General features: G+C 39.0%; 1 protein-coding gene across 1 annotated transcript in view; it reads right to left on the bottom strand.

The window, feature by feature from the left end:
• AGO3 (argonaute RISC catalytic component 3) overlaps positions 1 to 18,950 on the bottom strand; it is a 107,506-nt gene extending 88,556 nt beyond the window's left edge. Inside the window, exons 1-2 of the mRNA XM_069067929.1 lie at positions 18,126 to 18,950; positions 1,701 to 1,872 (exon numbers count right to left, since the gene is read on the bottom strand). Of these exons, the coding sequence (XP_068924030.1) occupies positions 1,701 to 1,872; positions 18,126 to 18,144 (191 nt within the window). The 5' untranslated portion in view covers positions 18,145 to 18,950. The remainder of the gene's footprint in view (positions 1 to 1,700; positions 1,873 to 18,125) is intronic.
• Between the last annotated feature and the right edge of the window lie 2,009 nt (positions 18,951 to 20,959).

Below are 20,959 nucleotides of genomic sequence, written 5' to 3'. Positions count from 1 at the left end.
TTATGTTTATGCAAATGACTCCAAGATCTATACATATCCAGCCTGAGTCTCTCTGTGGAACTCTAGTCCTGCATTGCCACTTGCTTATTAAGACATTTGAAACTGGCTATCACAGAGAGATGTCTTAAACTCAACATAGCCAAGAGAACTCTTTATTTTTGAATTTCTCTATTTCTATCAAGAGCATTACCATCTTTCTAATCTCCCAGACTTGTAAACTCAGGCATATTCAATTCCTCCATCTCACTCCACATATTGAATCACATTTGACAAATCTTGCCATTTCTACATTCACAATATTCTTCACATTTGACCTAAACTCCTCTCTATCTTTCACACAACCACCTTTAATTCAGGTGCCCTCCACAGATCTCATCTGGACAACCTCGAATGGCTTCCTACTTGATCTCTCTGCCTCAAATCTTTCCCCACTCCAATTAATCTTCCACACAGATGCCAAAATTATTTCCCTCAAGTGAAGATTTAACTATATCACTCTGCTACTTGATAAAATCTAGTGATACTTCATTGCCTCTAGGATAAAGTACAAATTATTCTGATAGACTTTAATTTAAAGCCTCACAAACTGGCCCCAATCTATTTCTCCAGCTCATTATACATTACTCTCCTTTCCTTACTCTATGGTCCATCCAAACCAACTCTCTCTCAGCTCCTCACAGACAGCATTTTATCTCCCATTTCTGAGCCTCTGCATTGCTCTCCCCCGCCATGCCTGAAAAGCACTCCTTCCTCACTGCCTCAAAAATTCCCTCACTTCTTTTGATATGCAACTCACACAAGTCTTTCTTGATTCCCCCCACCTCAATAGCTAGCATTTTCCTTAACTACCTTGAAGCTATTTATATGTATTCTGTATGTACATATCAGTACATGTTGTCTCCCCCAAAAGAGCTCCTTGAGAGAAGACTGTTTTTTTTTTTTTTGGTCTTTATATTCCCTAGCAGAGTATTTGGTACATGGGCACCTGAAAAATACTTATTGACCAAAATAATCTCTAAAATGAACCAATACATTATTTGGTTCAAAGTCCTGTGACTAATAAGTATGACAGGGTATTAACACATCCTTAGTAGTGTAATATCATAGCAGCTATATTTCTGACCATCATTGTCCCTAAACAGGAGGAATGATTTGTTAGAAGCCAAAAATGAGGCAATGTGGGCAACTGTGAAGGATGGGTGAAAAGAGGTAGAAAGGGGAGAGAAGAATATAACACAAACACAACACCATAGATTTAGGACTGGAAGGGGGTATAGGGACCATAACCCCTGTTTTTAGAGATGAATAAACTGAGGGCCAGAGAGGTTAAATGATCTGCCTCACATTCAAACCCAGCCCCTCTGACTCTAAATCCAGCACTCTTTCTACTATGTCAGAATCCAATGCTCCCCACCTCACTACTGGGTTTACCCTGGTTTGAGGAAGGATGTACAGATGCATCAGACTTTTCCTATCATAGCTAGGGAAATGTAAATGTTAAAGTTGAAGTGAAACATAGCTTCAAAGCAGTTTATACAACAGTACTCCTATTTTTGCAACTCTTTTATCTCTAAGGTATAGTGATTTCTAAAGTAAATTGGAGTATACTTAGTCAAAATGTAAACACAGTCTTATAATAGATGCACAAACAACTAAAGTAGGTTGCAGTACTCCTAAAATCAAAATGTTTCATATCTTACCTGTTTACCCTCCTAGGACATTTGTCAGGTTTAATATCTACCTCATAGAGATAGACATCAATCTTTGGGATTTCAACTTGGAAGCAGTTGGCCAGCAGCTTAATGGGTTTGCCCATGGTGCCATAGCCAGGACGTCTGGGCACCATGAGCAGGGGCTGTGCCCCAACGGGTCCTGCAAGGAAAAAAAAGAGAAATATATCATTATATCTTACATTTGCTATATTAGGGTCAGAGATTTAGAGGAGGGAAATCTTATCTTGGGATGCATGAATTTCTTATTACCTTAAAAAATTATTTATAACTCTTTCAATATAATTAGTTTCTTTAATAATTCTCTGAATTTTATTTCATGCATTTAAAAATACTATTCTGAGGAAAGGTCCATAGGCTTCGCTAGACTGCCAAAGTGGGCTGATGCACCCCCCCAAAAGGGGGGGGATGATAAAGGAGCTTATAAATCCCTGTTCTACATAACTAATATTTACACTGTCATATTCAGTTGCAGGTAACATAATAGTACTTGATAGCTCCTGGATCTGGGTTTGCTGCAAAGCTTAATGTATATACCTTGGGTTGAGGGTTCCTATACATTTAGTATGAAAAAAGCCAATTTTGACAGTGTTGCCTGTAAGTGTATGTCATATCTACTTAAGAGATAATCATCCTAAAACTACTGAGATACCCACAATAGTGAATTTCAAAGGGAAGAGTCATGGGATTGGTAAGAACTTAATAACCAATGTACTTTAGGAGTCAGAGAAGTGAATGGAGATGAAAAGGGGTTAAAATTCAAAATCTGTCAATAAGCATTTATTAAGCACTATAATTATGTGTCAAGTGCTGTGCTAAGCACTGGGAATTCCATCTCCCCTCCCTCCCAAAAAAAGACAAAATACAGTCCCTGCTCTCAAGGAGTTCAGTATAATGGGGGAGTGGGGGGGGGGGGTAGGGAACATATAGCTATGTACAAACAAGTTATGGACAGGATAAATTGGAAATAATCAAAAGAAGACACTAGCATTAAAGGTAAGCAAAAAAAGGCTTCTCATATAAAATGAGATTTTATCTGTGCCTTGAAGAAAGTCAGGGAAGCCAGAAGGTGGAGAAGAGATTATTCTAGGCAAAAAAAATAAAAAAGATGCCCAGAGTCTAGATATGAAGTGTCTTCTTCCAGGAATAGCAGAGAGGTCAGTATCACTGCATTACAGAGTTCATTGAGATTTAAGGCATAAGAAGACTGGAAAGAGAAGAGGAGGAAACCAGGGATGAAGGGCTTTTTATGTCGGAGGATTTTTAATTTGATCCTAAAGGTAATAGGAAACAACTGGATTTTACTGAATGGGAGGAGTAACATTAGATATGAAGGGTGAATGAAAGTAGAGTTGAAGATGACATCTAGATCGTGAATTTAGGTTATTGGGAATATTTTGAAAGCAGAGAGAGTTTGGGGGGGAGGAGAAAGATGAATTGTTATAGAACTCTCAAACTCTCTTCACTTGGGCAATTTATAATCTTAGAAAAAGCTCCTTAACACCTGTGACTTTTGAAAGTGGCTTCATGGGGTGGCTAGGTGGCGCAGTAAATAGAGCACTGGTCTTGGAGTTCAAATGTGGCCTCAGACACTTAATACTTACTAGCCGTGTCACCTTGGGCAAGTCACTTAACCCCTACTGCCCTGCCTTCCCCCTCCAAAAAGTTCCGCCCCTCCCCCCCCAAAAGTGGCTTCATTACCAATTCAGCAGCTGAAGGATTGGAACTCGGATCTTCTTGATTCTAAAACTGATCTTTTGGATACTTTACTATGCCTACCTCCATCTCCCTCCCACAAATACATACATACATACACACACACACTTCAATGACCTCTAATAATTATAAGAGGGAGATTGTCTGATTAAAACCTACTGAAGTAGGAACTATATACCATGTTTCCCCGATAATAAGACACTGTCTTATTATTTTTTTGGACAGAAAAACACCAGAGGGCTTATTTTCAGGGGAGGGCTTATTTTAATGAACATTGACAGCAATTTTAATAAACAGGTAAATGTGAACAAAAAAATGTACCTTTATTCAATAAGCAAATCACTGGGGAAGAACAGGATGATGCGCTCACTGCTGCAGCTCTGATTGGATGCAGCTCAGAGCGCGGTGTGCGTTTCGGGGGGGGGAGGAACGGTGCATACAGAGGGTACCGTAATGTAGCGTGTAGCGCAGGGGATCACCTTCACTACAGTAGCAATCTCAATAGGGCTTATTTTGGGGGGAGGGCTCATTTTAGAGGAATCTTACACAGTAAGGGGAGGGCTTATTTTTGGGATAGGTCTTATTATCGGGGAAACACGGTAGATTTTAAGGAGGTTATCTAGGCTAACCATGTTTTTCATTGCTCCCTAAGATGCAATGCTAACTTATTTCCTCAAGCCATTCTTAAGGATTGACTGAATGACTGGTAAGGCCATTACGAGTGACAATCACTCTTTGCTTTACTTAATTATTGTCTGGTAAGGTACTAGGTTGTTGGTTTGTGTGATTAAGCCTATTTGTTGTGCCAAAACAAAAGAAAAGAAAAAAAGGGAGAATCTCCATAGGGATGGCACTCAAGAATCCATCCTGAAGTTACTCACTTTTCTTGTCACAAGATTTCAGTCTTTATCCTGCAACAGCCTGAAATCAAGATGGAAATTCAACAGATACAAGTATGTACTGAGGGCCTACTGTGTGCACTAGGTTTAGAGATATAAAGAGAAACCAAACAGTACTAAGCCTCAAGGAGGGAAATAGAACACGTAACTGATACAGATAGACAGCTGAATAGATACAGGTATCACACTAACCTGTAGAGAACAAGAAATAGATATGAAAATATCCCAAGAAACTTTTAAAAGGGAGAAAATAATAATAATGGAGGAAATTACAGGGGACTTTATTGAAGTAGCACCTGAGCTAAATCTTCATGATAAGAATTCTACAAATCAGAGTTGAGAAGAAAGTACATTCCATGTATGGCATATAGCTGGTAGTTCAATATTGCTAGAAAACAAGGTGTTAATATTAGTTAGCATTTATATATTTATAGCATTTATATCACTTTAAGGTTTGAAAAGTACTTTATGTATTTTGTATTTGTTTTACCTATCTTTACATACATAACTCATTTGATCCTCATAACACTTACATGAGAAACATGCTATTATAATTATTATTCCCATTTTACAGATGAGGAAATTGAGAGACATAGGTTAGTCAATGTGCTTGGGATCCCACAGCTAATAAGTGTCTAAGGAAGGATTTGAACTCAGGTCTTCCTGTCTCCAAGTTTTATTTTACTCTACCCCAGAGGTATCAAAATACCACTCTGCATTACCACCCCTGTGCCCTGCTGGGGTCCTTATGCACAGTTTCGTGGCCTTGTTTCTCTCTGAGTCTGACACCCCGCTTTATCTAATATGTCACCTAGCTGCCCAGGAATAAAGTAAAATAAAGCTAGAAAGGTAGGGTAGAGCCAGAATGCAAAAGTACTTAAATAAATTCCTTTAACTTAAAAGGCAACAGAAAGCTACTGAAGGTTTGAGCAGCGGAGTGATGAGCATAAGGAAGATTTTTTTTTCCCCAGTGAAGGATGTGAATTGTGTGAAGGATGAATCGAAGCGGTATACACTAGAAGTACCAAAGAACAATATGAAGGTCATTTCATTACTTTAACCAAATAATGATGAGAGCCTCAGTTATGACAGCAGCAGTATAAATAGAGAAAAGACAGTGCAAAAATATGTTGTGAAGATAGAATTGACAAAACTTGACAAGTGACTGAAAATTTGGAGTAAAGGATAAGAATCAAAATTCACTGTTGGGTTATAAATGTGAGTGAATGGAATAATGGGAAGTACCCAACAAAAATAAGATAGTTATAATAGTTAGCACTTTTGTAATGCTTTAAGGCTTGCCAACCACTTTACATATATTAATCACTGCATATGAACCTCACAACAACCCAGTGAAGGAAGTGCTATTATTGAACCCATTTTGCAGATAAGGCTGAGAAGTTAAATAACTTGCCCAGGATCACATAGCTAGTGACTGAAGTAGGATTTGAATTCAATCTTCCCTAACTCCAAATCTGACATAGTATTCACTATATTACCTAGCTGCATAGTTCAGAGGTGGACTGAAGAATAAAGTAAGGAGTTACATTAGACAGTAGATTTTACAGATAAGGAAACTAAGGTCCAGAGAGGTTAGGGAACTTGCCAAAGGCAGTTTCATGTCATACAAGTAGTTAAGTGGCAAAACTGGGATTTAAAACAAGATTCTTCTGACTCAAAACCAATATTTTTCCCCTGCACTATGATTTTCAAGTGTCAATGAGACAACCAGATAGATATGTCCAACAGGCACATATAGATATAATGAGGAATCAGACCACAGTAAGAGAATTACAGAGATGGAAGGGACCCCAATGGCCATTTAGTCCAACCCACACATGAAAAAGAAATAAATCCACTACAATAGACAATACAAGTCTCTGTCAAGTCAAGATATATTAAGCATCTTCTATGTGCCAGGTACTGTGCTAAGCACTGATGGTACAATGAAAAGTCAGTCCCTACCATCAACAACCTTACTCTAATAGAAAAGCCAGCATGCAAACAGCTACGTATAAACAAGATAGACAATATTAATTAGGGATAGTTCCAGAGGGAAGGCATTAAGATTGAGGAAAATTAGAAAAGACTTCTTGCAAAAGGTGGGACTTTAAGTAAAACTTAAAGCAAGCCAGTAGGCAAAGATAAGGAAGGAGAGAATTCTCCTTTTCATGGGGGATTAGCATGGGGAACAGTCAGTAAAAATACCTGGAATCAAGACATGTACTGTTGTGTACAAGAAAGAACAAGGAGGCCAGTTTCAGTAATTGCAGAATACATGGGGAAGGGGTGGGCATTTAAGAAGAATGGAAAGGTTTTCTATTACTATAAAGGGCAACACAAGCCTCTTAGTCCCTCAGGCTCACAACCTTGCAGTTATCTTGGATTCCTCACTATCACCTCCTGTATCCAAGATGTTACCAAGGCCTACAAATTTCACCTTTGCAACATCTCTGCAATATATGTCCCCTTCTCTCCTCTGACACTGCCACCACTGTGTTGGCAGGTCCTCATCACCTCATGTCTTGATTACTGCATTAGCCTGCTGAGGGGTCTGGCTGCCTCAAATGTCTTCCCACTACAATCCATTCTCCATTAAGCCACTTTACTAAAATGACTTTCTTAAAATGCAAGCGTGATCATGTAGCTTTTCTACTCAATAAACACTGGTGTCTTCCTATTGCCTCCAGGATCAAATACACAATGTTCTGTTTGGCATTCAAAGCCATTCATAACCTAGCCCCCTCTTACCTTTCCAGTCTTCTTATACCTTACTCCACAAGACATACTCTGACATACAATGACACTGGCTTTCTGGCTATTCCACGAACAAGCCCCTCCATCTATCGGCTCCAGGCATTCTCTCTGTCTTTCCTTCATGCCTGGAATGTTCTCCTTCCTCTACTCTGACTACTGACATCCCTGGTTTCCTTGAATTCTCAACCCTTGTCAATTCCAGTGCCTTCCCTCTGTCAATTATTTCCTATTTATCCTACACACAGCTTATTTTGTATGCATTTGTTTGCATGTTATCTCCCCCATTAGACTGTAAGCTCCATAAGGGCAAGGATTGTCTGTTTACCTCTTCTTGCATCCCCTGAGTTTGGTACAGTGCTTGGCACATAGTAGACACCTAATAAATGCTTACTGAAGTGAATTTTTCAATAGCATTTTTATATAATTCTGGCTGCTTTCAGGACTTTTGTCTAATGTTAAGCTTGACAACTGTGATTCAGAAACTTAAGAAAAGAGAAGAAAGTAAGTGAAGGCACATATTGTAGATGGCTTTCTCAAGAAGATTGGCCACAAAAGAGCAGAGGGCTACGGGCCTATGTTATTGGGTTTTTTTTATCCTTAATAGTATTTTCCCCCAATTACATGTAAAGACAGTCTTCAAGACTCATCTTTATAAAATTTTGAGTTCCAAATTTTTCTCCTTCTGTCCCTTACCTTCCTCCTCCCCAAGACAACAAGCAATCTGATATAGATTATACATATATAGTCATGGGCCTATGAGGAGTCATGTCTGACTCCTCATGACTCATTTAGGGTTTTCTTAACAAAGATACTAGAGTGGTCTGCCATTTCCTTCTCCAGCTCATTTTATAGATGAGGAAACTGAGGCAAGCACAGTGAAATGACCTGCCCAGGGTCACATAGGTAGTAAGTGTCTGAGGCCAGACTTGAATCCAGGTCTTCCTGACTCCTGTTCTATGTACTGCATCACCTAGCTATAGAACCTATCTATAACTAGCAAGAATGGATGAATCAAATCAGGGCTTTTGAGATTGGGGAAGACTTGGACATATTTGTAAGTAGTTAGGAAGCAGTCAGTAGTAGACAGGGAATGACTGAAGATAAATGAGAAAGTGGGAATGATAGTGGACGCAATCTACCAATATCTATATATCTATTTTTAGATGGCCAATGGAAGAATTCATTTTGCTTGATTATGCATATTTGGTACAAGGGTTTTATTTTCTTTTTCAATGGAAGAAGAGGGAGAGAAGGTGGCTTTTTATTAATTAAAAAAATTAAATTAAGTTTTAAAATAGGTATGGGTTAAAATAAGACTTGGAAGTTTCTTTGAAAAAGGTTCATTTCCAAGATATATAGGGAACAAATTCAAATTTATAGGAATAAGATCCATTCCCCACAACTGATAGTCAAATGATATGAACAAGAAGCTTTCAAAGAAAGAAACCTAAGTCATCATTAACCATATGAAAAAATGCTCCAAAACACTAAAAATTAGAGAAATGAAAATTAACTGGGGCAGTTAGGTGGCATAGTAAATAGAGCACAGGCCCTGGAGTCACAGGGGGACCTGAGTTCAAATCCGGCCTCAAACAATTAACACAAAAACTAGCCATGTGACCTTGGGCAAGTCACTTAACCCTGATTGCCCTCCAAAAAGCAAAAAAAATTTTTAAAAATAATTAACTAAGGCTCTATTCCATATTCCTCAGACTGACAAAGTTGACAATAAAGGAAAATGGCAATTGTTGGAGAGGTTATGGTCAAACAGGCACATTAATGTACACTTGGTAGGGCAGTGCATTTCTGGAAATTCTAGAAAGCAATGTTAAACTATACCCAAAAAGTTGTTAAACAGTGCATATTCTTTGATACTACAAGGTCTATAGTCCAAAGCTATCAAAGAAAGAGGAAAAGGTTCTATACTGGCAAAAAAAAAATGAAAATTAAGGAGTGCCCACCAATTCTGGATTGGCTGAACAAATTATACCATACAAATGTAATAGAACATTATTATACTATACCATAAGAAATGATGAAAGGGATGATTTCAGGGAAACTTGGGAAGATATGTATGAACTGATGCAGAATGAAATAAGCATAGTCAGGGGAACAACACATGCAACAACCACACTATAATAACTTTGAAAGACTTAAGAACTCTGATCAATGCAATGACCAGCCGTGATTTTAGAAGGCTGATGAAGAATGCTACCCCTCTACTGACAAAGAAATGATAGATTCAAGATGCAGAAGAGACATACATTTTTATAAGGCCAATGTGGGAATTTTTATGCCTATGTATATTTCTTACAAGTTTTATTTTTCTTTTTAATTTTTTTAAGGAGGGGGAGGTTGGAGAGATTTAAAACATCTCAAAGTATCTAAAATATACAAAATAAATAAAAAAGATTCTTTTTTTGGAAGGGAGGGCACTAGCAGGCAATGGGATCAGGAAATGCTTCATATAGAAGGTGTTGCTTGAGCTCTGAAGAAAACAAGAGATTCTAAGAGGTGAAAAGACAAATTTGAAAATATATTTTAAGCATAAGGGACTGTCAGTGCAAAGATACAGAGATGAGAGATAGGTGTCATCAGAATAATAACTATAAATAACATAAAAGGCAACTATGATCAATAGCAGATATAAAGAACAAGTGATAAAAGACATTTCCCCTCCCTTCACTAAAGAAGATTTACAGTTATAGAATGAGGAAACTCTATGTTAAGAGATATTCATCAATTATGTTTGGTGGCGAAAATTTTTTCTGCATTATAATATGCAGCTTCTGAAACTGAAGAACAACAGAGCACTGGAATTGGTTTTCACATACCAAAGCAATTGTCCAATTCTTTCTATCTGCTTCTTTCAATAATTATAATGTTGTCTGTCTTTGGATTTAGATAACCTCCCCTATATATTTTTATCTGGCATATCTTGTGTTTCATATTTTTTATAATTCTAGAATTCCTTTTTCTCCTGATGATGTTATATGACGGAGTCATGGGACACCACAATTTCCAAAAGTAAAAAAATTTTAAAACACCAAAACTCCAAGGCTCTGAGGTGTTGTTTTTTTTTTAAAGCATTTTTTCTAATTAGGGAGCACTCACTTTGTTTCCAGTTCTTTGCTACCACAGATAGGTGCTATGAAGATTTGGGTATTTATCGGACCTTTGCTTCTTCTGTCTATGACTTCCTTAGAGAGTTATGCTTAATAGTGGGTTTGGTGTCACTTTTCTCGAATGATTCCATATTGACATCCAGAATGATTGCACTGCTTTACAGTAGTCTACACTTAGTCATACTTAAATCTTTATATATTAGGATGACAGACATGAAGTTTTAAGTGTTTCCTGAGTTCATTCAAACAAAATAGGTGCTAGCAAAGACAGAGGATTTAGATAAGATAGGCAGGATTCCAGTTTCTGTGGACCTTACTTTCTAGTAATAGAATAAGCCAAATATAAATGAGTGAGATATGTAGTGCTCTAGTTACCAAATGCTTCTTAGTATATGCAAAATATTAAGCTAGATTCTGGAGATATAACAACAATAAAACATTTCCTGTCCTCTAGGAGATAAAATATGTAGGGGCTGTTATTGAAAGTCTTTGTGAAGGAGGTGATGTTTGACTTGAGCTTTACTGGACAGTATGGAACAAATCAAGCTGAAGGAAGATATCCAAGACAGAGAAGAAAGTGAAATGGTAAAAAGCAGGGAAGTTAGGGGTCAAGTAGTACAAAGAATAGTTGAGTTTGGCAATGTGTGTAAAGGAGAGGAATGTTAGAATACGAAAAAGTAGTGTTAAGAAATTGGGGAGGATCTTGAATGCTAGATAAAAGGATTTTAAAAAAAATTTTTCCCATTTACATGTAGAAACAATTTTTCATATTTGTTTGGGTTTTGAGTTCCAAATTCTATCCTTCCCTTCCCCCCTCCTTCCACCCCAACAGCAAGCAATTTGATATGGGTTACACATGTGCAATCATGCAAAACATATTTTCATATTAGTCATGTTGTGAAAGAAAACAGACCAAAAAAAAACCCCATAAAAAAAAATAAACTAAAAAACAGTATGTTTTGATCTGCATTCAGACTCCATCTCTGGCTATAACCAACTACAAAAGAGAGAGAGAGAGAGAGAGAGAGAGAGAGAGAGAGAGAGAGAGAGAACGAATACCTGAAGAAAGTCACTAATAGTACCACACAGATAATGGAAGACCAAAAAAAATCCACAAACACAGAAAAGCTGTTTACATATCCTAACTGCAGAAACACTATGCTTGAACCATATACTACACTTTGTCATGTCTATTTTCTTTAAAAGCCAAGGATAAGGATCTATTGAGTATACTAGATAACTGAATTAGAAGTAGGAATGTCTGGTAAAGGCTATTCATGGGAGCATTCTGAGGCATCATAGCAATTTTTTCTAATCTTTTAAATAAGTATGGAAAGAATATTGATCTGAAATAAAAATACCCTTTTATTTTAACCTTCCCTCAAGCAAGAAATGTCAGTTCTCCCTTCATCCAAGCATATAATTACTTACCAACAACGTAAAAACAGCATACTTTTCTCACTTTTCAGTATTACAAAACAAAGAATTTGAGCCTAGATTAATGAAAAATTTCATCTAATCCGCCCTTTAAGTAGAACCAAAATCCTTTAAACAGACAGTGTGAGACAAGATAATTTTGTTATTAATAAAATATCACTTAACTATGGTTCAGAAGCTCAAAATAATTTGTCTAAGCAGATATTCTGTTCTAAACTGAAGCTTTTTTATGTCATAGAGAACTGGTCCACGTCCAACAGAAAGAACCCTTCTAGGAAAAATTCCCTTTTACAGGGCCCCAAACCTTTGCTTAGACTCAGAGGCCCAGTCAGAACAACTCATCATTTCCTTTGGAAAATATAAGTCAATTCCACATTAATGAAGATATCTTCACTCCCTTTAATGAAAAAAAAATGCTTTTTAAAAGTACCATCATCTAAAGGTCTTTTCATTCATTACATTCATTTTCAGTTATTTCTTCATAACATTTGCAAAGCTTTGAGTTGTTTTAAGATTATTTTCTTCAAGTTACTCTGTCAATTGCAAACAGTTAAGTACAGCTACTAACAACACCTCGCCATTTAAATCTTCCATAATTGTTTAAACTCTTATAACTAGTCAAACCTACTACAAATACTAACAAATTGAAACTGGGCAATTAACATAAAGTATGCTGTATTTAATAAAGCATCAGGGAAATATGAAATCCATTACTTCCTAAAATTAGACATGAATATTCTTTTCTTCTTAAATTATAAGCATACCAAGAAATATCCTAAAATGGGCATGCCATTGAGTATGTAAGCTGTGTTCTATACTCACAGCTGCATTATGTTTTAATGTTTACTAATTAATTTATTAGCAATTACTGCATGACCACTAAGGATATCCAGGAGAGCAAACATAACTGCCACTCTCGGGGACCTTATATGCTCTAGCACAAAGTGATATGTGAAGAAGTGAAAGGAAAGTAACCACAGAGAGGAAGACTTGGAGGTGGGGGGAGGACGGAAGAGGAATCTCAGGAAAGGTCTCCCCAGAAGGGGGCACTTCAAGCCAGAGTTTCTAAGATGAGAGAGAGAGACAGCAAACTGCAGTCATCTGAGACAACCAATGTAAAGGCACAAGATAAAAGATGGAGTGTCATACAAGCAGCTTAATATGGCTAAATCAGGGAGTGTGGCTGAAAGTAAACTACAGGGAGACAAAAGGTAGAAAGGGGCCTGCTTTAAAGAGTTTTAAATGCCAAACAAATAGCCAGGTGGCAGAATGGCTAAAGAGCTGGGCCTAGAGTCTGAAAGACCCAAGTTCAAATCCTGCCTCAGAAACTTACTAGATGTGTGACCCGGGGGAAGTAACTTGCCTCGGTTTCCTCATCTGTAAAATGGGAAAAACAATAGCACCTAACACCCATAAGCTATTGTGAGGATCAAATAAGATAACGATTGTAATGCACTTAGCACAGTGCCTCACAAATAGTAAGCATTATATAAATGTTGGCTATCGTTATTAAATAACTTTATGCTTGATCCAGGCAAGAAAACTGTCTGAATTTAACTGAAACTGAAATTCACTGATTTATCAGCTTTGTAAAGACCAGAATGCTTCACTTCATTGCCTTTGATTCCTCTGACAGGAATTTCAGAGGTGCTTGTCCCTCATGATGTAGCTGCAGCCAAGATCAACATGAAGTTTGCATTTCAGTATATAAGTGAGTGCTATGACTCTTGGAATGTCTTTTGTATCAGTTTGCATGAGTGTTGAGATGCAATGAGAAGAGTTTGAGTAGTAGAAAAATCAAAAGAATATACTTAGGTTTAATGAAAATAACTAACCTACTGTTTTAGGTAAAAATTCTCAAAATCTCCTAAGAATTAACTCTTTCTAAAAGCTGTATGGAAGACTATAAGACCATTTCAGTTATCTAAGCCAATACATGCAAAAAGATGATAAGTTTAGGGGCAGAAATCTTATAGTTATAGTATTGCTAATGAAATTAAGATTTTTAAAAACTTGAATATGAATTATGTGGGCAATATTCTTTGGTTAACCTATATAATCTTATCTTTTGCAAGACTACATATAAATAATGTTTTTATCTTTTCTGCAGCCTTTATTGGCTTTTCTTTGAGCAGTCAGTCTGTGGCTGAGATTCATTCTTTTAAGAAGCCTACATTTCTTCAATGATAAAAATGAGCAACACCGATTTGAGACCAAGTTTGAGAGGGCCATTTAAGTTGATGGGATAGTGGAGCTAAACTCAATTAGAATGAATGATGGCAGCAAAATACATGCCTTTATTTCCACTCATACAGCTACCATTCTAGTTCTGGCTCTCATCTCTCACCTGGACTACTACAACAGCCTTCTAACTGGTCTCCCTGGCTCAACTCTTTCTGCTTCAATACAGCTTTTTTCACAGCTGCTAAACTGGTTTCCTAAAGTATAGGTCTGACCAAGTCACCACCACCCCCTTTCAAAAATTTTCAGTGGGTCCTTCCATTTTTCCTTCATTCCTTCCTACCTCTCTTCTCCCCCCCTCTCTCTTCTTTCCTATCTATTATCTATCCCAATTAGAGAGCAGGAACTGTTTCACTTTCATATTTATATTCTCAGGGTTTCACACAGTACCAGGCACATAGCAGGTGTTTAACAAATAATCACTGCTTTATTGAATGATTTACTTCATATACAAATCTTTCCATATGCCCTAACTCAGTCAGCTCCAGTGCCATCCTCTCTGCAGTCATTTCCCACTCAATTTCTTTTCACTGTTTTGTTGAGCAATGCTGCTCATAATTTCTTGTCATCCCTGAATGCTTTATAGAGGAGTTTATAATTGAAACTAGCATTTCCATTGGCTACCATGTCTCCCTGCTTAGTAAACAAGATTCAGTATTTTCTGGTTGACATAGTTTTTTGATCTTTCATACTCTTCATTGTGGTGACTGTTTTGCTTTGTTTACACACTATTATAATGGTGATGGGTCAAAGTCAATTAATCTTTGCTTTTAAAAGGTTATCTTGCTATTTTTTAGAGGGGTGGGTGAAGGAGAAAAGGTACTCAAATTTTTTTTTTTAAGTTTGAATTGAAACTACAGTAATCCTATCTAGTTCCTTAAACCCACAGTTTAAGTTAAATTTGGACAGTTTTCTCACTTGTATCAATTAATTGTGATAAATAGGGATGTCAAGACCATAAAATAATCTTAAACACTAGTTAAAATGTTTTATTTGAAACAAGAGGCTTAAAGTTTGTGGAAATGATGCACAAAACAATTCAAATAAAATTATATAGTTTTTTTTCTCTCCAGAGACATCTAATATAAAACAATTCTATAATTGGAGTTTATTATCTAACCACTAATTAAAACAATTACCTTATGTCCTAAGATTCTTATTTCAGAGCATTTCAGAAATTCGGAAAAATAACATTAGCACATAACTGGAGGGGGGGGGGGCTCAATTTATACTTCTAAAGTACCAAATGGGTGACTAAAACACTTTGATGATCACTTGTCAGGGAAGCTGTAAACTAGGATTCTTGTTGAGACAGTTCAGAATTAGAGTAGATCAGAGGCTTCAAACATTGGACCTGCAGACAAACCACACAACACTCCCAAGTGCAGCCAGAACTAGATTAAAATGTAATTGGAAAATATTCAGGAAAATAAAAAAAATTCAATACAACACAGATAATGTTAATATGTGGTTTTCTAAGTCAATACAATCCACAGGGATCCTTCTGTAGTGGTCCCATTTCTATCTAAGTTTGATACCACTGAACTAAATGGTCATGAGGGTCCTGGTTCTAACTCTGAAAATCTGATATTCTAACATCTAAATATTATACTACAATATATTCTCTACTACGTATCTCAAGTTCTTTTTCACAAACCTTTCTGAGGTTCAGTATTCCTTTTTCATCTAATCAAACCTTATAGTGTCATATAAATGCTTACTATTGAGCTGTCATATTCCCCATCATCAAAAATATAAAGAACAGTACAAGATTGTTTTATTAAATAACAACCATAGATGATTATTTTAAAATAATACTGTAGTTATTTTTAGTTATTTGGCTATAGTAGATTTACATACTAGCTACTATAGCCAAGCATATAAAGTGATTATGTCAAGATGTTCAAGCACAGGGACAAAGTACAAATTAACTACCTCTGTTTTCACTTATATGAGAATGTATTTCACCATTAGTATAAGATAAAAGCAGTAAAAACTATTCAAATGGCAAGAACACAGTATAATTTGCACTAAACTGAACTTCTTGAGAAATTCATTTAAAAAGGCAGATTACATCTGATCTTTCCTATAACTTTGTACCGAAACAGAAAAAACAAAGTGGATGAGTCTAGATATGTAAAGAGTCAAAAAAGGAAGAGGAAGGGGGTGTGCAGAGAAAATGATAAGAAAAAAAAAGCCCTTTTGCTTTCTTTTACCTAAAGCATAAGTGAGAAAATTTGTTTTAGAATGATTTATAGGATAAAGGTAAGGTTCTCATACATTGCTATTGGGCTAAATTAAAAACCATGTGATAAAGAAAACTTAATATACAAGATACAACTGACATTTATGTGGAGTTTTAAAATTTGCAAATTATTTTACATATTTTATTTATATTTCAGAACAATGTGAGCAGATACTGCAGATACTGTCCCTATTTTGCGGCATAATCTCTTACCCACAGTAGGTCCTTACTGTTTGTTGATTTTGAGCCTTAGTTTCCTCATTTGTAAAATAAGGACAATCATAACACCTCCTTCCTAAGGTTATTGTTAAAGATCAAATGACATAAAGTGTGTGAAAGGTTTTGAAAATAATATATAATATAATATGTAATTAATATAATATAGCAAGATGTTTGAGGGAAAGGAATTTTTTATCTTAGTATTCTCAAACAAGTACTTGGTATATTACTTCAAACTTAATAAAATGCTTACTGAATTTTCATTGTCTCAGATATTATCAGCGAACCCACATCTCTCCTGATTTTCAAGGTCAGTGCCAAAATTCTTGTAAAAGATGGTGTAGTTTGCCCAAATGCAGGTAAACAAAAGCTCCGTTTTATAGGATGTTATAATGGTAAGAAAATAGCATCTTAAGAACAAAAATTGTAGTTGATGAATTTGGAGATGGAGGGCTCTTTTCCCCCTCACAATCTTTTCTGAAAAAGAATGTTTTCTGTATTTGTTGGATGTTACAGTGGGCATCATGCCCAGAAAAAATGAAGCAATTTGGCTTTACTATAATGTTGGTTTCTTCTTCAAGTTTTTGCCTGTTTCTAAAACAGGCAAAGACTAAGTTCAAAGCTCAGCAATTTGTAGCTCCATTTATGATAATTATCTAAATAGTAAATCAAATTAATTTCTAAATGTTTGAATAAACTATACTTTTAAAGTTAGATTTGCCAAATATGACTATTTTAGAAACAAATCAAGTAGGGCATACATCTCAATTTTCTACACAAAGGGCTTTTTTTGATGAATAAAAGTGGACAAAGCATTGCTTAGATTTCAACTTTCCCCCCAAAGCAAAATCTCCAGAAATGTTATATTTGCATTTAAAACTGTTTAAAAACAAATCACCACTGACACTAATTTTTTAGATCAGTTTCCACAGCCATAAAGACCGTTCCCTTTACACATCCACACAAATTAAGCGATTACTATGTGTCAGGCACTACGCTAAACCCTGGGAATACAAATAGAAACAAAAAGATGGTCCCTGTCTTCAAGGAGCTTATCCAGTCTGACATTCTAAATTCCCAAAGGACCCTGCCAGTGCCTATGGCACAGACGCAATGGCAAGACCAAGGCACTCACGCAATGACCTAGGTGGATTTACTTAAAGGGTTAACTTTAGAGCACTTTACAATGGTAACGACGATTAAGGGTAAAGAGGAGAGCAGCAGCAACAAGTATCACCTAGTATTTCCACAGCAGTTTATACACTTTTTCAAAGTTACTCCAACACATTCGTTCTCTCCTTAATCCTGACAATTACGTGAGGCGAGCAAGAAGTCTAAAAACAAGTCTGGGACATACACAGCCCTGTCTAGCGAGCAAACTATCTCCCTGCGGAAGACAAAGTAATGAACAGCAGAGCATCTCCTAAAGGTGACATGCTCAGACACAGCGATGTCAGCACACACGCGCACACACCCTCTAGACCACTTCCACAGCCCCTCAGGGTGGGATGGTGAAGGCGGCAGAAGGATGGACAGCTGGCCCACGAAGCTATTCCCCACACACTTCACCCAGGAGTGACAGAGATGGGTGGCGTCCACCGCTCTCAGCGTGACACAAACACACCCCCATGGGACCCCGCGGAGACTCCCAGGAGGGGCAGAGAGCTCACAGCGGAGTGAGGGTTCCCACAGACCTCCCACGGGGAGCACGCGGGGCGGGGGAACTGGAGACACACCACAGGGGGCTCCCACTCACCTGCGGGGCCGATTTCCATTCATGGAGATGGGCAGGGCTGCTCTAGAAGAGAGTTGGGCCCAGTCCGACGAGGGAGGAGACGAAATGAGGTGGGTGGCGGCTCGCTCCACGAGCCAGGCTCCCGGGGCGGCGGCGGCTCCTCCTCTGGGGCCCCTTCCCCGAGCTGGCAAACTGCCGGCCGGGCTCAGCGCTCCTCAGGTCTGCCGCTCCGACAACGAGGGGGGTCACGGCCGCGGAGGAAAGGCGGGCGCGCCGGCCACACAGACACAAGCCGAGCTGAGAGGAAGAGAGGAGCAAGCCGCGGACCGAACTGTAGTCGCCTGCAGCCGCTGACACTCTGACTCGCTCAACCGCCACTACCGCCGACTTCCCCGCCGGCGCCCCCCCCGGAAGCCCTCCGACGTCACTTCCGTAGCCAGTTCTAGCCCTCTGACTCCGTTGCCTAGCCGCCCTTTACCCTGAATGAACACTTTATTCCAGCGCGCGCTCTAATGCCCCGCTACCTGGAGAGGAAAAGGAGGTGGGGCGCAAAGCTCCGGGGAAAGCCTAATTTCCTCGGGCCGGAGGAGGGCGGGGATGGAGGTGAAGGGAGGGAAGAATGGGTGTGTGGGTTGGGGCGGAGCAAATGGTAATACAGGGACACAAGCGGAGGGGTGTGTCCTCGCCTCCAGGCCTGAGGAGACCTGCCGGCTTGGGGCACGTCCCATCGCCCTCAGGTGTGCTGGGGTTGGGGCCAATCGGGAAAAAGAAAGTTCTGCGGGCGTGGTCTTCTTAGGGTTACCGAGCTCTCCAAGTACCTCCCATTGCTCCACGCTAACTGACGGGTGGGGGGCGGGGAAACGTAGATTTTTTTTTTTTAGACAGCCCCCCCCCCCCCGACGGCTTTAGGATTGGCTAGTGGCCAGGTCTGTCACCTTTTCCGCTTCTCTGATTGGACGCTCTGATTTCCCCCCTCACTGTGTATGTAGTTACACTTCGGGGTTGAGTAGCATGAACATTCCACCAACTGCTACCGCCTGGCCGTTTAACGGTCGCCCGCCCAGCGCCCGCGCGCTGACTGGGCTGCCCTGGACATTGCCCACCCAGCAGCTTGCCTCGGCTCTGAGCCTCCCAGCAGGGCCGCCATGACAGTTTCTACTCTCAGTCATCATCTCTAGGCGGAGAGAGACATCAGCCCCGCCCCGCCTGCGGGTGATCAGTCGAGCGCTTATTAAGTGCTAGGCACGATGCCAATTCCTAGATTATCGCAGGCCCTGGTCATCATATGCATTCAGTAATTGTACAAAAGTTATCTGAGTACAGGCGGCTTTTCCTCCATGAATCCCCAGCACCTGGTACATGTAGTAGGAGCATAATAAATGCCTGTTGCATTGACGTCAACGCTGAAAGGGTCGTCAGGACTCATCTAGTCATTTTACAGATGGGAAAACTAAGGCCCCTCTTCCCAACAGCGCCGTCAATTCTTCGGAACCTCTCAGTGGCCAAGGATTTAGGGGAAGGGATACAGCAGTAGCTCCCTCAAAAGTTCCAAAGAAGGGAGAGACAGCATCTCCAAGAACGAGAACTGCTGCCTTAAAACCCATTCTAGGAATGAAGAGAAGTTAAACAGATGCCGATAACCCATCCTAGCATCACCCCAGTCTCGTGTGCTCTCCATCCCCACCCCCACATACCAACTTTTATTTTTTTCTTAAGTAAAAATCTTGGATTGAGCAATAAGTAGTTGAGGGAGTTTCAAAAACACACTCCTCCTCTGGCCAAGCCGGTCCTCTGGGAAATGAGTTGGGAAATAGAGCACCTGCCACTGACCGGAATTCTACACAGTGAGGACTGTCTCCAAGCTGTCTTTAGTCACCTTTTCCCTGTTGTTGCATTTCCACTATGGTACACTGTGGATGGCTTTGACTCTCCTTAAGTGATTCCCCATGCTCCCAGTAAGGGAGAGTGGTTGTGTTTACTGGATACCAGCTGGCTCCTACAACTGAATCCCTGGATTCCAGGCATAGGGAGCTTCTGTCAAACAGATAACCTATTTAATTCGGCCTCTTTAGACTAAAGGACTGTGGCACTCACATTTGGTGTTTAGGCTGGAGAGGACAGCATCACTTTCTTCAAATTCCTGAAGGTCATGAGAAAGAGGGATTATACTTTCTGGACTGAGGTGAAAGTTACAGGGAGGCAGTAATCAGCTCAAGATAAAGGAAGTACTATAGCTAACAATTGGGGTTATTAAAAAAAAGAAATGAACTTCTTTGGCAGGTCACCAGTGAGGTCTTCAGAACAGAGGCAGGAAGTTCACCTTTGATGCCTTATTGTGGCATGAAAGTGACCCTGAGTTTTCAAAGGCTCCGCCAGCAGGATATGGGCTCCTGGGAGGTTCTGCCAAACTAGAAAGGTTTCAAGGTTAGGCCTAGTGACATAGGTGTTTGTCAAATAGGAACCAGTTTAGTTGAAGTTCATCATTCATTCATTGTAGGGTTGACCATCGGGTGGTGAATTTGTTGATTACCACAGTTCATGAAACAGACCACTAAGATGGAGGAATTAAATTGTGCATAGGTTGAAAGAAAGCCCATAGCAATAAAATAATGAATTTTCTTTAGTAGCTAATCCAACAATGATTTATTTTGTACCTGCTATGTGCTAGGTCCTGGGGTTACAACAACAAAAAGAAAAGTAATCCCCAGCCTCAATGAGCTTACGTTCTAATGGTATTGAAGTATCCAAGCAAGTAGAGGGACTCATACTTCAGGTAGAGGATAGACCTCAAGGACTTCTTGAAATTGAATTTCTGAGATATGTTTAGTTCTCTGCAATAGAAATGAGGAAGTGGA

The sequence above is a fragment of the Petaurus breviceps genome, unplaced genomic scaffold (assembly GCF_028583685.1).
Source record: "Petaurus breviceps papuanus isolate PSGF00001 unplaced genomic scaffold, PetGlider_PUasm1.0 90760, whole genome shotgun sequence".
Lineage (NCBI taxonomy): Eukaryota > Metazoa > Chordata > Mammalia > Diprotodontia > Petauridae > Petaurus > Petaurus breviceps.
Note: the sequence above shows the minus strand (reverse complement) of the source record. Positions and strands in the feature narration are given on the sequence as shown.